General features: G+C 38.2%; 1 protein-coding gene across 1 annotated transcript in view; it reads left to right on the forward strand.

Annotated features, from left to right (window-relative positions):
* LOC145263020 (uncharacterized) overlaps nt 1-16,024 on the forward strand; it is a 68,201-nt gene that overhangs the window by 12,422 nt on the left and 39,755 nt on the right. The window contains exons 2-5 of the mRNA XM_080119853.1: nt 4,526-4,582; nt 6,002-6,058; nt 6,567-6,623; nt 7,251-7,307. Of these exons, the coding sequence (XP_079975979.1) occupies nt 4,526-4,582; nt 6,002-6,058; nt 6,567-6,623; nt 7,251-7,307 (228 nt within the window). The remainder of the gene's footprint in view (nt 1-4,525; nt 4,583-6,001; nt 6,059-6,566; nt 6,624-7,250; nt 7,308-16,024) is intronic.

Genomic DNA, 16,024 nt, shown 5'->3' on the forward strand with positions numbered 1-16,024 from the left:
TTAAATTCCAAGAATATTTTATTAACAAGAAAGGTAAAATGAGTCCATATTTGCAAAAGAGTGCACCTCTTTAGCTTCGGCCAAATGGCGGGTAGTTTATGCCTCGAAAGGTGTAGGTAGTTTTCTTCTGTGGAAGATGCTGGTTGAATTCGGCCGCTCGTAGAAGTGGTTGAAGGTTCTCGAAATCCTTCCAGACTGGTCAAATAAGAACAATGCACATTGCGATCGATGTTCCATAATAAAGGATGCCCTCCTGCGAGCAATGATGATGAATGTAATTAGCCCATAAAACATTTTTGCCTCAGGCACATGTATCCGCATTTAAGTGAGCGGAGATAACAAATAGAATAAAACCCTGCCTTATAGTACATTTGGCACGGAGCAAGACACCACGCGTTTGCTTTGCTTGACACGGAATGGAAATCTGTTTGAGGAAACACAATATTCCCACCAATTCCTGAATCCTCCGCAGCAATTGAAACAATACAATTTCATTGGTCAAGGTAATCGCGTGATTGGAACAATCTAGCAGTTATCGCCCTTGCATTCTGAAATTTCTAACACACTGCCAAAGGAAGGAAGAGAAAGAAATGGATTACTCATTTCTTTCTTTTTTTTTTATCGGGAAATTAATGATTGTCGCCTATTTGGACAAGTTATTACAATGAAATTCTGTCCCAAAGGACTTAATATTAACACAATAATAGCAATTAAATTCAATGTGTGTCTGTTGTCAATCTGAACTTATAACGATCTCTCTATGGCAAACAGAGAATTTATTAGTAATAAAAGGTATGACTCTACTGATGAGTCTATAAAAGGAATATACAATTATTAACTTAGTGTTTGGTCCGCACAATCCGGACACACCCAATCATCAACAGTAACTTGTTGGTCGACCCCGACACAACCAAAATGATACCACTCATTGCACGAGTCGCAACACACCATAGGTGTTGTTCCGTTGTTGGCAACTGAATATGTAGGGCAAAAGAAAGGGCCTCCTTCTTCCGCAAATTCTGCTAATGCAGGTTAAGGATTATGTTTTATCTCTAAAGGATAAATATTTTTTAAGGAATAAATTTGGACACACCCGTCTTTCAGCACTGAGGCTGAACGAACCCTGTTGTCCTTTCCGACCAATAATTTTACTACCTTACCCAACCCCCAGAAGGGCCGGGACTTATTAGGAGCTTTGATAAGAACAATTTCACCCTCTGATATTTTAGAGGTTTCATTTTCTGTAATGTGGGCGTCTACTTCTCTAATTGAGAGCAAGTAGTCATTATGCCAAATACGTTTAAATTTACTGACAAATTCATCCCTCATTTCAAGGGAATGTAAGAGCGAATTTCTATTTGGAGGTTCTGGACAAGGGTCCTCTGAACCGCTAAGATTGATAAGCAGGCGGGGATGATATCCTGTCTGCAAAAAATGGTTGGGAGTCAACCCATCAAGGCCTCTATCAGAAGCTGAAATAAATGTTAGTGGCCTATCATTTATGGCCTTTTGAACATCTGAAAGGGCGGTTAGGAACTCGAAATAACTGACCCTCCTCCTACCCAACAACTTGGAAAGACACTGTTTCACATTTTTAATTAATCTCTCCCAATACTCCACCATACCATGCAGAGTACAGGGGAATTGTATAATGAACAATAGTAGTGGATTTGAAATGTTCTCTAAATTCATCAGACACAAATATGTCTGATAATATAATACCCGACGCTATGAAAGATTTAGCATTGTCGGAATACATATGAGTTGGTACACCAAATAAGTTGATGAACCTAACGAACGCTAACAAGAAAGATCTTGCGCTCATGTCCGGTACCAATTCCAAGTGTATGGCATGTAAACTCATGCAAGTAAACAGTAGGATGTATATTTTGACATCCTCATTTTTGTTTTTACCAAAAAAATGTCCAGTAAAATCCACCCCTACACATTTGAAGGGCCGGACAAAATTTACTCTATCAGAAGGCAGTTGAGACCCAGAGGGTGCTTTGTACGGTAGAGAATTAATTCTCTTACATATAACACAGTCACGGAGAACCGACTTCAGCGCCTGTCTCCCTTGGGGGATCCAAAACCCCGATAGCCTCACCTTGCTAAGGGTTGAATTTGCTCCCATATGACAACAATTCTGGTGAGCTTCAATAATGATCAATTTGGTCAGGTGGGTATTTTTTCCTAACAATATAGGAAATTTCACTTCATATGGAAAAACCTTGGATTTCTGAATACGTCCTTGAGTCCGTATCAGTCCCTCCCTATCTAGGAATAACCCAAGGGCCGTAACTCTTGGGGGAGCAGCCCTATTAGAGGGTTGTTGCAAATAAGCAAGTTCTGTGGGAACTTTGTAAATGAGAGAAGAGCAACAATTTAGCTCTCTTGACGGTGTCAGTCTTTCTGTGACGTAATTTATCACCGAATCTCACAACTTTTTCTAAGACATTAATAGCCTTAGTTAATGAGGAAAAATCTGATATTTTAATTGGCAAGTGATTCTCGTTAGAAGCAGTTTCATCCGAGAACATACATGTTACCATCTTCCTGTTAACTTGATCAAAGGCTGGCAATTTTTCCACAGCCTTATCATTTTTGTTTAAAAAACTTGACCCCTCACCGAAGGGAATGATATAATTGGGGAGTTTCCAAGCAGAACCTCCCAAGCACTTAATTAAACTGAGATTATGGATTCTAGGAATAAGATCCAGGCCAATGATACCGAGAATGTTAGAACCGTTTAGTTCAGAATAACCAGGGCAAAACTTATACTCTTTTTCAGTTAAATTCGATGTAATCTCGTCGAACCTGTTTACGTTAAATTTCAATTTAAAATTTTCAGCAAACAATGCAGAATGATAAAAGCTGATGTCCCAATTTAATAGACACTTCCAGCTCTGAAAGATGTAAGGACTTATTCCCCACAAGGGTATTGACAGACATTTGTACCATCTCAGGATTTAGATTACGGTTGTGAATCAACCGGTCCAGAATTATTTTAGAGAAAAAGGATTTTTGGCTACCCGTATCTATCAGACAGAAAAAATAAACCGGGTGCCCTTTAACCTTCATAGATATCTTGAGTACAGGACTAATACTCTTGTCCTGATCCGCCACGAAAATACGTCCCACAAAGGACCTACAGCCTTTAGGACACATTAAGGAATAATGGTTTTTTAGACCATGGAAGGGGAACCCTTTAACCCCCCTGCAACTGGACTCTGAGTGCTCACCAAGGCACCGGAGACATAATCTTAATTCTTTCGCTCGAATAATTTTAGATTCCGAATTTAGAAATTTAGAACAAACTCTTGTCAGGTGACCATCAACCTGACACAATTTACAAAATTTATTTTCACCATTTTTGACGAAAGACTTAGAGTTATTATTACTCTGAAAGGACTTGATTTGTTTTGGCTCCGAATTCTTCGCCACGAGGGTTCCAGCATTCAACGAACCCGACATGTTTGGCAGGAAATTTTCCCGCCTTGACGCATTTAAAGGCGACGCCATTATTATGTCTATAACGTCAAACGTATATGTTAAAATAGACTTTAAAGAAGGAAACCGTTCACAGGATTTATTCATTATTTCTCTGCGAACACTGTTCGGAAATTTAGCGAACAGAATATGAGTTATTAATCTTCCTGAGGTGGATTTATCTGTAAGAAAATCCATACCAAAGGAATTATCCATCTCCGTCAGTTCGAGTTTGACTCGCTGGAGGAGGATTCTGATATCCCTCAAAGACGCATAATGCTCTGGTTGCGGAATAATGTCATCGAATATTTTGTTCATAATTGCTGAAGGATTTAAATATTTTTCCATCAGACACTCCAAAGCTGCGTCGTAATTCTCGGGAATCACATCAAACCTAGAAATAATATTAAACGCCTCTCCTGATAATTTGGATTTTAGCAATAATAATTTATCTGCACTTTTTATGTTCGCAGTACAGAATTCAAATTTCCTTAGGAACCCACGGAATTCAAACTTATTGGGAGTTGGATCCCAACTAAGGGGGGGCACTCCAACTCCATTTTCATGGGAATAATATCCCTTGATTTCTCAATCTCCGGCTGGAGCTCAGCCAGTCTGTCGTGGACTCCCGCCTTAAACATTTCGAAGTCACGACAGATATTTAGGAACAATCTAGCAGTTATCGCCCTTGCATTCTAAAATTTCTAACAATATACTGATGAAATATTGGAATTCCACTCAAGCGTCACACCGTCCGAATAGATCAGAGGTCATTTCAAATTGTATTGTTATGACTGGATTATACATTCATGACCGGAAAGTTTCATCTCTCTCTTGCAGATATTGTAAGTGTGAGGCATTAAGACGTGTGCCAGAGACAGGTATGCGTTATTGAATTCCTGTCAAAAGTGCATTGAGAATGCTGATGACTATGTAGAAAAGAAATAAACTCTCGTGTAAAACAAAAAAAAACATAAAAACTTTAACAGTTGGTAATGAAAAATTTTTTTTTTTACCTCTTTTCCACATTTCTTAGGAACCATCCACCAGCGAGTTCCAATGTGAACGCCCTCTCCAGACGGAAGAAAGTCCAGTAAGTAATTGATATTGTAACCTTCTTCATACATAGTTTGTTCTTAACTTTTATCACAGTGAAAATTTCTTTGCCAAATTTCATTTCTTTTTTTATAAATAAATCTTTATTAGGTTTTCATCGGCTTTTGTTTTGTTGTTTGAGTGTGGTTTTGTCACATAATGTCTCTAGTTTTGAGTTATATAAAGATTACATTTTTAAAAAGATTAGTGCTCCGTCAATAAATTGTAATATTATATGTTCAGAACGGAGTTGTCTACTTTTCCTCCGGTTGAAAAATACGATGGCCCGAGTGCGTTAAAAATTTAATTTATTTTTAGTTGTCTTCCCTTTGAAGTGCTGACATACGTCTTATCTCTCCTTTGAATATCTGACATGTGTTAGCTGTCACCGTAAACGAAAAATGATCACATTTCACTCATCAGTTAAATAAGTAAATTTACGCTTGAACACAAACCAGCCGACAAATTTTCCATTATCTTTATTCTCTTAAAGAATTAGATGAGTTTTGATTTAAAATATTTTATTTCTTCATTATGCAATGAATTTCTTTTTAATCTAAAAAAAAAAAAACATTGAATAAAGTAGAAAAATAAATGTAGGTGTCCAATGTTTAGTGGACACCTGAAAATATCTTAAAAATTGAACCAACAGAAAAATGTTGATAGATTTATAAATCGAAAAACTGAAAAAAATGAAGTTGTAAAATTCAATTCATTTCATTAGGTAGGAGAAATGGCTACATAAGCGCGCGTCCGCTTTGTAAATACTTTTTTTAAATAAGATATTATATATCTATTATATTTTTTTAAAAAAACTTTAATAGTTTATTTTAAAAGTATATCCTACAAAAAAGTTAAACAGCCCACTTTAAAAAAAAAGAAATTACGAGTTTTATATATTTTATTTAACAACTTAATCCTTTCTCGAATTATTTTCATAGTTAAAAGAAAAGAAAATAAGTGGCATAAAACTATTTCAAATGTACAATTAAAATCAAATGTACAATTAAAATCAAATGTACAATTAAAATCTACGAAACAATACAGGGTTTAGAGCTTTCAATAAACAACGGCAAAAATATTCTTCAACTCCTCATTTAAAAAGATGTAAAAGTTTCTAATATTTAAGACAAGATTAAACACTTAATAATTTTACGTAATATTTGATAAATAAATCCTACTTTCAGACTATTTTCGCATTTTAGCCTGGCTGAAAATTTTTCTAGGGTGACGTTTTGGCTGTCACACGGGGCGGAACGTCCCCTCTAGCCACGCCGCTGGTTCCAGTACGAATATTTTCTACTAATAATAAAATTCTTCATGGGAAACCAAGTTAAAAAAAAAAACAAAAAAACAACAACTTTAAGAGTTGATAATGAAAAGTTTTTCTTTTTACCTCTTTTCCACCTTTTTTTAGGAACCATCAACCAGCGGGTACCGATTTGAACGCTCTTTGGAGAAGGAAGACAGTCCCGTAAGTAATTGATTATATTATCACCTTCTTTATACATAGTTTGTTCTTAACCTTTATCAATGGAAAAGCAGATTTAGAGATAGTGTGTGTATATATATATATATATATATATATATATATATATATATATATATATATATATATATATATATATATATATATATATATATATATATATATATATATATTTAGATATGTATATGTATATGTATATATATATATGTATATGTACATATATGTATATATGTATATATATATATGTATATATATGCATATATATGTATATATATATATGTATATATATATACTAATGTATACATATATATATACATATATACATATGTATATATATATGTATATATATATATATATACATATATATATATATATATATATATATGTATACATATATATATACATATATAACAAAAACAAAAAAAAACATAAAACAACTTTAACAGTTAGTAATGAAAAGATTTTTTTATTACCTCTTTTCCACCTTTTTTAGGAACCATCGACCAGCGGGTACCGATTTGAACGCTCCTTGGAGAAGGAAGACAGTCCTGTAAGTAATTAATTATATTATCACCTTTTTCATACATAGTTTGTGCTTAACCTTTATCAATAAAAATTAATAATTTCTTTTTCTTTACTGAATTTTATTTTTTATAAAGAAATCTTTATTAGTTTATCATACATTTTTTCCCCAGTATTCCGTCTGCAATGTATATTACTTTTTATTTTTATCGTCGAGAATAGAGTTGCGCTTTCCCAAATCAGTGCATTACTAAGAACCTGGGGGTATTTTTTTTTCATATATATTTTGTTACGTCAGTATTTCCGCTGGGAAAAGCAGATTTAGAGGCAGCGTATATATATATATATATATATATATATATATATATATATATATATATATATATATATATACACTTCATCCTTTATTAAATTATTTTTAACAATTAAAAGAAAATGAAATGAGTGTTATCAAATAATTTCAAATTTTGTTTGATTGACATTTTTACTGTCAAGCAGAACGGACGCCTTCTCTCGATACGCCACTTGTTTATAAATACTAATATTTTCTATTAATAATAAAATTTTTTATGTAAAACCAAGTTAATACAAAAACATAAACTTTAACAGTTGGTAATGAAAAGTTGTTTTTTTACCTCTTTCCCACCTTTTCTAGGAACCATCGACCAGCGGGTACCCATATGAACGCTCCTTGGAGAAGGAAGACAGTCCTGTAAGTAATTAATTATATTATCACCTTCTTTATACATAGTTTGTTCTTAACCTTTATCAATGGAAAAGCAGATTTAGAGATAGCGTATATATATATATATATATATATATATATATATATATATATATATATATATATATATATATGTATGCATATATATGTATGTATATGTATATCACTTTTGTGGCTTCACAAAATTGGTATACGGCCCCAGCTACCGTTCTCTGACCCCCCTTCGGTCTAAGGATGGGCTCACGCTGCTGAAATGAAAGGGAGAAATAGCAAATAGATGGAAAGAGCATTACGAGGATCTTCTGAACAGGGACACCACTCCAGAGATGGAGGCCCTTGAAAAACTCCCTCAACAGCCCATAATTGAGAGCATGGGAGAACCACCCAGTCTGGAAGAGGTGCGGGATGCAATTAGGAAGATGAAAAACAACAATGCGGCTGGTTCTGACGGCATCCCAGCAGAAGTCCTGAAAAAAGGCGTTCCTGATCTTCTCAGACACATCCATGCCCTGCTTCTCAAAATATGGGAACAAGAGAAAATCCCTGCACAACTTAGAGATGCCCTAGTTGTCTCCATCTTTAAGAAGGGAAGGCAAACTGTGGGAACTACCGGGGCATTTCTCTCCTCTCTACCACAGGGAAAGCCCTAGCTCGGGTTTTGGCCAACAGACTTACACCCCTTGCAGAAACCATCCTTCCCGAGTCCCAAAGTGACTTTCGACCAAATAGAGGCACGATGGATATGATCTTCACTGCTCGTCAACTCCAAGAAAAGTGCAGGGAGCAAAATTTACCATTATACATGGCTTTTATAGACCTTACTAAAGCCTTTGACTCTGTGAACCGTCAAGCCCTTTGGCTGGTTCTTGCAAGGTTTGGATGCCAAAAGAGGTACATTCGGGTACTGAGACTACTATATGACAATATGTCAGCTACAGTCCTCAGTAGTAGTGGAGATGAAACAGAGCCCTTCAGGGTTGACACGGGAGTGAAACAGGGATGTGTCATTGCCCAACCCTGTTCTCCATCTTCATTACTGCTATCCTTCATCTCACGGACAAACATCTTCCCCGTGGAGTTCGGATTATGTACAGAACTGACGGGCGACTTTTTAACATCAACAGATTTAGGGCCAAAGGTCGAACGAACACCATATCCATTATGGAGCTACAGTATGCAGACGATAACGCCCTTGTAGGCCTCTCAGAAGAGGACCTACAGCGTACACTGGTTGCCTTCACGAGGGCGTACAAACAGCTAGGACTAACAATCAATATTAAAAAAACTCAAATCCTCAATCAATCACCACCAAACAGTACTCCAGTCTCACCCCCAAACATCTCCATCGACAACGCTAGACTGGAAAATGGGGACCACTTCCCATACCTAGGCAGCATCCTATCATCAAAAGCCAACATAGATGATGAAATACAACACCGTCTCAGCTGTGCCAGTAGGGCTTTCTCAAGGCTAAGGAAGAGAGTATTTGAGAACTGTGACCTTCTGGCAAAGACCAAAATCATGGTATACAAAGCTGTCTTGCTGCTCACTCTTCTCTATGGATCGGAGACCTGGACCACATACAGGAGGTACGTAAAAACCCTGGAGACGTACCACCAAAGATGGCTCTGAAAAATCCTCAGAATCAGTTGGAAGGACCGACGCACCAACACCAGCGTCCTGAGGGAGGCTGACATTCCTACTATCACCGCTACTGTTGCTCAACGCCAGCTCAGATGGACTGGTCATGTTGTCCGAATGCCAGATCTCCGCCTCCCAAAACAAATTTTCTACTCTCAGCTTGTTGAGGGAAAGCGTGCCCAGGGTGGCCAAAAGATGAGGTATAAGGACAACATCAAAGTGTTGTATAATAAGGGGACAGGCTGTGAAGAAATCGGAGAGGCAAGCCAAGAACGTGATATGAGGGTCACGTTTCAACCATGACAACATGGAATGTTGCACGTGCGTCACCTGAGCTAGTGGCACACATTTGGAACGCGGTGATGTTTCAAGGCCAAACAAACAAAAGGAAATTGGCCTACAATCGAAAATAATAACATCAACAAATATTTTATGACCAGATCGGAATGCAGATGACATTCGCAGCTGGGCTAGAGAAACGTGACCGATACCAATATAAACAAAGATGTTTTGGTTTTTAAAAAAGAATAGCGGCCGACGTGGAGAGAAACAAGTCTGTCATCTGTCAACACCCCCGCCACGCCACCTATCTCTAACAACACCTCTCTCCTCGCTAGTGGAGTCAAAGTGTAAAGAAAGATTGTTGAAAATAAACTCGAATTCTTTTGTAAACAGTCGAGTCTTTTAGTTGTCATTCAAAATATACACTCGTCGGTAAACTTGTCCGGCGATCATTTTGTCCACGCAGTTATATAGACTGAGTGCACACAACGCAACAGACAGCGTTTTGGTACCGTGACTCAGCTATTCCATCAAGGAATAGGAAGATCGAACCTGGAACAAAGCAAACAAAAATCCAGGGAAGAAATAACACAACAAAAAGAACGAAGGAACAAACAGACTGCTTCGAAAGACGAACAAAAACAAACAGAAAAACGAAGACAAGAAACCAAAAGAAGGACCAGAAGTTCAGCAAACAGTAAGTACACTCGATTTTTTCCTTTGTGTGTTTCTGCTTAAAAAAAAAAGAAAAAAACTATATATAAATATACATACGTATTGTTGTATGCATGAAAGTTCGTTAAAAATATATTTTCGCTTGTTAGCGACTATTGCAGACGATTAAAATACGTAAAATATTGTTTGTTTTAAAAATATATGATGGAGCAGCAAGTTCTTTCAAGTTTCATGCAGGGGTTCGCAGCGGAGATGAAAAAGGCAATTAGTTCGGTGTCAAACACTATAAGGGGAGAATCCCTTTTAAAGAACATAAAACCTTTAGAGAGTAGAGATCAGGGTGGTTATAAGGCTTGGCGGGATGACTTAGAGAGGTATTTTAAGGTGGTTGGAGCTACAGACGAGGAAAAATGTCAAACAGCTCTTCTAACCACAAGGGGCCTAGTCGGCCATTATGTTAATAGATTATTGGCTGGCAATGCGCATGTAACATGGGGAGAGTTGAAGAGTTCCATGGAAGATTACTATGGAATTGTCGCAAACCCCAATGCGGATATAGCAGAACTAGCTAATATTAGGCAGGGTAGAAAAGAGGCTATTTAAGATTATTTGCAAAGGATACTACGTCTAGCAGTGGGGGCTTATAACGGTATAGACCCGGATAGTGAGATAGTAAAAAAGCAAATGTTAGGGTTTTTTTAGAGGGTCTAAGTGATAGGGACATAAGAATGGCAGTGATGAGGCATGAGCCAAAGGATCTTCAGGAGGCGTATCAAAAAGCCTTAACGGAAATGAAATGGAAGATTCGGCTGGATGCAAACAGGGAGTCCGAAGAGGAACCCATGGAAATCTGTCAAACTAGGCGGCAGATTCAGGTTGATGCCTTGGGTCCAGCCAGATACCCCCCAAGATACGAGGATAGACGTAGAATAGGATACCAGGTAGAAAATAGGGGACCAGAACACAAAGTTAAGGATAGGGATAAAACGAGACAGGGACCAAGATGTTATTTTTGTGGCAAGGTGGGCCACATGCAGAGAGACTGCAGAAGCCGTATACAGGGAAACAAAAAAAATCCGTTCGAAAAGCGTTCGTCGAACGGAACAAAAAATTACCGTCGTATGTAATCGGTAATATGGGCGCAGCGAATTCCGTTTCCATTGGTATAGGAAAGAAGAATTATAGGGCGTTGGTGGATATGGGGGCAGAGGTGTCTGTCGTAAATATTAGTGTTTTTTACGTACTTAGACATGCACCTGAGCTGCGAGAGGAAGCAGTAAATCTAAGGACTGCCAACGGGTCCTCATTAGAAGTAGAAGGGGTTGCCCGATTAAGGATGCGCATAGGAGGCTACTCCATCTATCAAGATTTCTTTGCAGTAAAGAATCTCGACAGGAGTGTGATATTAGGCCGAGACTGGCTTAGCCAAAATGGGGTAAGGATGTATTTCGATTTAGGAGCGATAAAATTAAGAAACGAGTACATCGCATTAGAGGAAGATGCTCGTATTTCAGCATTAGTTAGATTGGCCGGGAAAATAACTTTGAAACCACAACACCTGCATACATGCATGGCTCAGGTGGGGTTTAAAAATGGCCAAGGGCTGGAATACGAGATAGAACAGATTAGCAGTAGATACGTTAGCAAGCTTAGTGGGATATCTGTAGCAAATTCGGTAGTAAGAATTAACAAGTCCCATAGGCTTCCACTGATGATCATGAATAATACCAACCAGACAGTCACATTAAGAAGAGGTTGTCCAATAGCTAGATGTAGTGTGGCTGGTAGTATTACTGAAATTACCATGCCAGAAAAACATATGAGAAAAAAGTCCGACAAAACCGTGAAGGGAGTTAAAGTACCCGAGGAATTTAAGTCGGAAGTTAATAAGGTACTAGAGAGGAATAAAGATTTGTTCGTTACGGAGGATAAAGATTTGGGCAGAACCAATATGGTGGAGATGCGTATCGATACAGGAACGCATGAGCCCATACGAAAATGCCCGTATCGAACACCGCTAAAACAAAGAAAAGAGGTAGAGTTAGCGTTAGAGGAAATGATGCGGGCAGGAGTAATCGAAAGATCAAATAGCCCGTGGAGTTTTCCAATAGTTTTAGTAGAGAAAAAGGATGGTAGTAAAAGATTTTGTGTGGACTTTAGAGCACTAAATAAAGTCACAAAGAAGTATGCCCGAGCATTACCAGTAATTAATGATATTCTAACCTCGCTCGGGTCAGCAAAATACTTCACAAAATTAGATTTAAAGTCAGGATACTGGCAAGTTAAAGTGAATAAGAACGATAAAGAGAAAACAGCGTTTACCTGCCATCGGGGATTATTTCACTTTAATGTGATGCCGTTCGGACTGGCGAACGCCCCCGGGGTCTTCCAGGAGTTAATGTCCATAGTTTTGAGAGGACAAGAAGAGTTTGCGCTGCCGTATTTGGACGATATACTTATATTTTCCAATACGAAGGAAGACCATTTAAAACATATAGATAGGGTATTAGGTAGTCTTAGGAGACATAACCTCAGGTTAAAAGCCACAAAGTGTGAGTTTTTTAAACAAGAGATACAGTATCTGGGGTTTAAAGTTAGCGATAGGGGTATACAGCCAGACCTGGAGAAAGTCAAATCTATAAAATTGATTTCGACTCCAACCACTGTGAAGCAAGTGAGAGCTTTCATTGGTATAACGTCATATTATCGGAGGTTCATAAAAAATTTTTCCGATATCGCCGAACCTTTAGTCCGGTTGACGAGAAAGCATGCACGTTTCCAATGGGACGACGCATGTCAGTCTGCCTTTGATAGCTTAAAAGCAAAGCTCGTAGATATGGTGCTACTGGCCTATCCCGATCCAGAAAGGGACTACAGACTGTATACGGATGCCTCCGATCACTCGATTGGGGCATGTTTGTCACAAATGGTCTATGATAAAAGGGAAGGTAAAGAGGTAGAGAAACCAATTTATTTGTTATCCCATAAGTTAAGTGATACGCAAACAAAATGGTCAACGATAGAGAAAGAGGCATATGCGATACACTATGCCCTTGATAAATTAAATCATTATTTGCATAGTGCGACGTTCACCATCTATACGGATCATAGACCTTTAGAATATTTATTAAACTCACCGATACAGAATAGGAAAATACAGACGTGGGCTTTAAGTATGGCTGGTTATAATTGCACCATACGATACCTGAAGGGGAAAGATAATGTTTGTGCTGATCTTTTGTCACGTGCGGTGAATCCAAGCCAGGACACAAATGATCCCCCTGTAGAGATAGATAGTAGAAACTATCGAGTGAGCGCAATAAACTCTAATCTCTTTGAGCCGAATGAGTATGCATCGTATAAGAATGCTGAGGACTCATCGGGTGAGCACGAACGACCTACGTTAGCGGGCATAGATATGATTAGGGAACAAGAAGAGGATAAGGAGATCGTGGACTTAAAGATGCGTATGAAAAATGGTAAAGCGTCCAAAATGGAAAGAAAAAAGTACATTGTAATGGACAAAGTAGTATACTATTTGTCGCAGCCCGACGACGAACCACTAATTAGGTTATATGTACCGTCGCATCTTAGGAAAAGGGTTTTAGTGCAATATCACGATGATAATGGTCACATGGGCGTGGAAAAGACGTTTCACGCAATTAAACAAAAATATTTCTGGCCTTGTTTATTTAAGGAAATAAATAAATACATAGGGAAATGTATTCCGTGCCAAACCAGAAATTTGAGGAAACAACAACCTCCAATGCAGGAGTGCGATTTGCCTCCTTTTCCTTTCACTAAACTGGCGTTAGATGTTTCTGGGCCCTACTCAAAGACGCTTTCGGGTAACCAGTATATAGTGACATTTATAGACATGTACAGTGGTTGGCCGGAGGCTTTTGCAGTTCCAAATAAGAAAGCAGAAACTGTGGTGCATCTATTGATTGATGAGATTTTTCCCAGGTTCGGGGCACCACTCCAGCTTTTAACAGATAATGGGCCCGAAAATATTAATAAAATTATGGAAAAAGCATTGAAGGACCTCAATGTGCATCATGTGACCACGTCATTCTATCATCCTCAGAGTAATGGAAAAGTTGAACGCTTTCACAGAACGATGCATGACGTATTAGCTAAGAAAATGGGGAACAATGAACAGTCGTGGGACATATATATGAATCAGATGCTAGCGGCTGTTAGGTTCCATGTGAGCGAAACGACAAAATTCTCACCATATTACTTGCTCTATAATAGAGATGTGATTTTGCCTTTAGACAATATATTGAGACCCCGCAGAGTATACTATGGTGATGAACATCACGAGATCGCTCTACAAGAAATGCATCGGACGTTCACACTAGTTAGGAACAATATTAGGAGAGCTAGAAAAAGAATGATAGATAGTTCGGAAAAAAGGACAAAGACTGTCGAGTTTGAGGTGGGTGATTTAGTGTTTTACAAGAACCACCAGAGGAAAGGAAAATTAGATATGCGGTGGAAACCATACTATGTAGTGATAGATAAAACGGGTCCTGTCTCGTATAGAATTAAAGACCAATTAACGGGCTCTGTAACAAAGGCGCATGCTGAGCACTTACGGGCAGCGTCTATTGAGGAGTGGGAGATCCCCACTACAGAGAGACCGTTAAGGAAAACTGCATTGGCAGCTCCGGAGGTATCATAGGATTCGGAGAGCGATACCAAACCAGAAGAGACTGGTTTCTCAGTGCAGAAATCTCGACATCAACTAAAGGATTCCAAGGAGGAATCTAATGTTCCGTTGATGGAGCGCCGTATATTGACGCGAAGCATGTCGTCAGGAAATGTGAACAGCATGACGGCATGCTTGGAACACTTGGAACGTTTTGCAGATCGGATAATATTCCGCGTCGTGCAAGGAGACATATATTTGACCCGGTAGCAAATAGGGCACAAGCTAGGCCAGTTGCTGGGAGCAAGGAGAAAGGGGGATGTTTGGGATGGGTGAATACCATGTTGAGAAAGATAGTCAAACCCCGCTAATAAAAGCCTTTTCTCCGCGGGTCGAACAATGAGTGACACTTGAGAAAATAGCAGCAGCTCCTCATTTTAATTAGTAAGTTGAAAGGGAAAAGTAGGTTTTTTTTGAAAAAAAAAAAAAAAAAAAAACTTTGGCAGAAGCACGCAGGGAAGCTATCGAGTGTCATAACAACTGATGCTAATTTAATAATTACAGTGCAGTAAGCACTGGTGGTCAATGGACTACGCATCAGAAGTGAAGAAGAAAAATGGACAAATTTGATCGTTGTTTGTTAATATGTTGTGTGATGAACTTTTGAAAAAAAAAGGAAAAGATGTATGCATTATGATTTTTTTTTTGTTTGTTTTGTTTTGTTTTGTATTGAAAAAGGACAATTGTTAAAAGACTTTTGTGGACTATATTTAATGTGAACTTGTGTGAAAAGAAAAAAAAACAACTGTAAATTGTTGTGAAATTATGTGTTGTTAATGTAATTAAACTCCAAGGGGAGGAGAGAGGAAGGTAAAATTTTGAGGTCCAAATTTTGAAAATGGTGAATGGAAGGGGTGTTGTATAATAAGGAGACAGGCTGTGAAGAAATCAGAGAAGCAAGCCAAGAACATGATATGAGGGTCACGTTTCAACCATGACAACATGGAATGTTGCACGAGCGTCACTTGAGCTAGTGACACACATTTGGAACGCGGTGATGTTTCAAGGCCAAACAAACAAAAGGAAATTGGCCTACAATCGAAAATAATAACATCAACAAATATTTTATGACCAGATCGGAATGCAGATGACATTCGCAGCTGGGCTAGAGAAACGTGACCGATACCAATATAAACAAAGATGTTTTGGTTTTTAAAAAAGAGTAGCGGCCGACGCGGAGAGAAACAAGTCTGTCATCTGTCAATACCCCCGCCACGCCACCTATCTCTAACAACACCTCTCTCCTCGCTAGTGGAGTCAAAGTGTAAAGAAAGATTGTTGAAAATAAACTCGAATTCTTTTGTAAACAGTCGAGTCCTTTAGTTGTCATTCAAAATATACACTCGTCAGTAAACTTGTCCGGCGATCATTTTGTCCACACAGTTATATAGAC

The sequence above is a fragment of the Euprymna scolopes genome, chromosome 38 (assembly GCF_053919585.1).
Source record: "Euprymna scolopes isolate OS-2025 chromosome 38, ASM5391958v1, whole genome shotgun sequence".
In the NCBI taxonomy this organism is placed as follows: Eukaryota; Metazoa; Mollusca; class Cephalopoda; order Sepiida; family Sepiolidae; genus Euprymna; species Euprymna scolopes.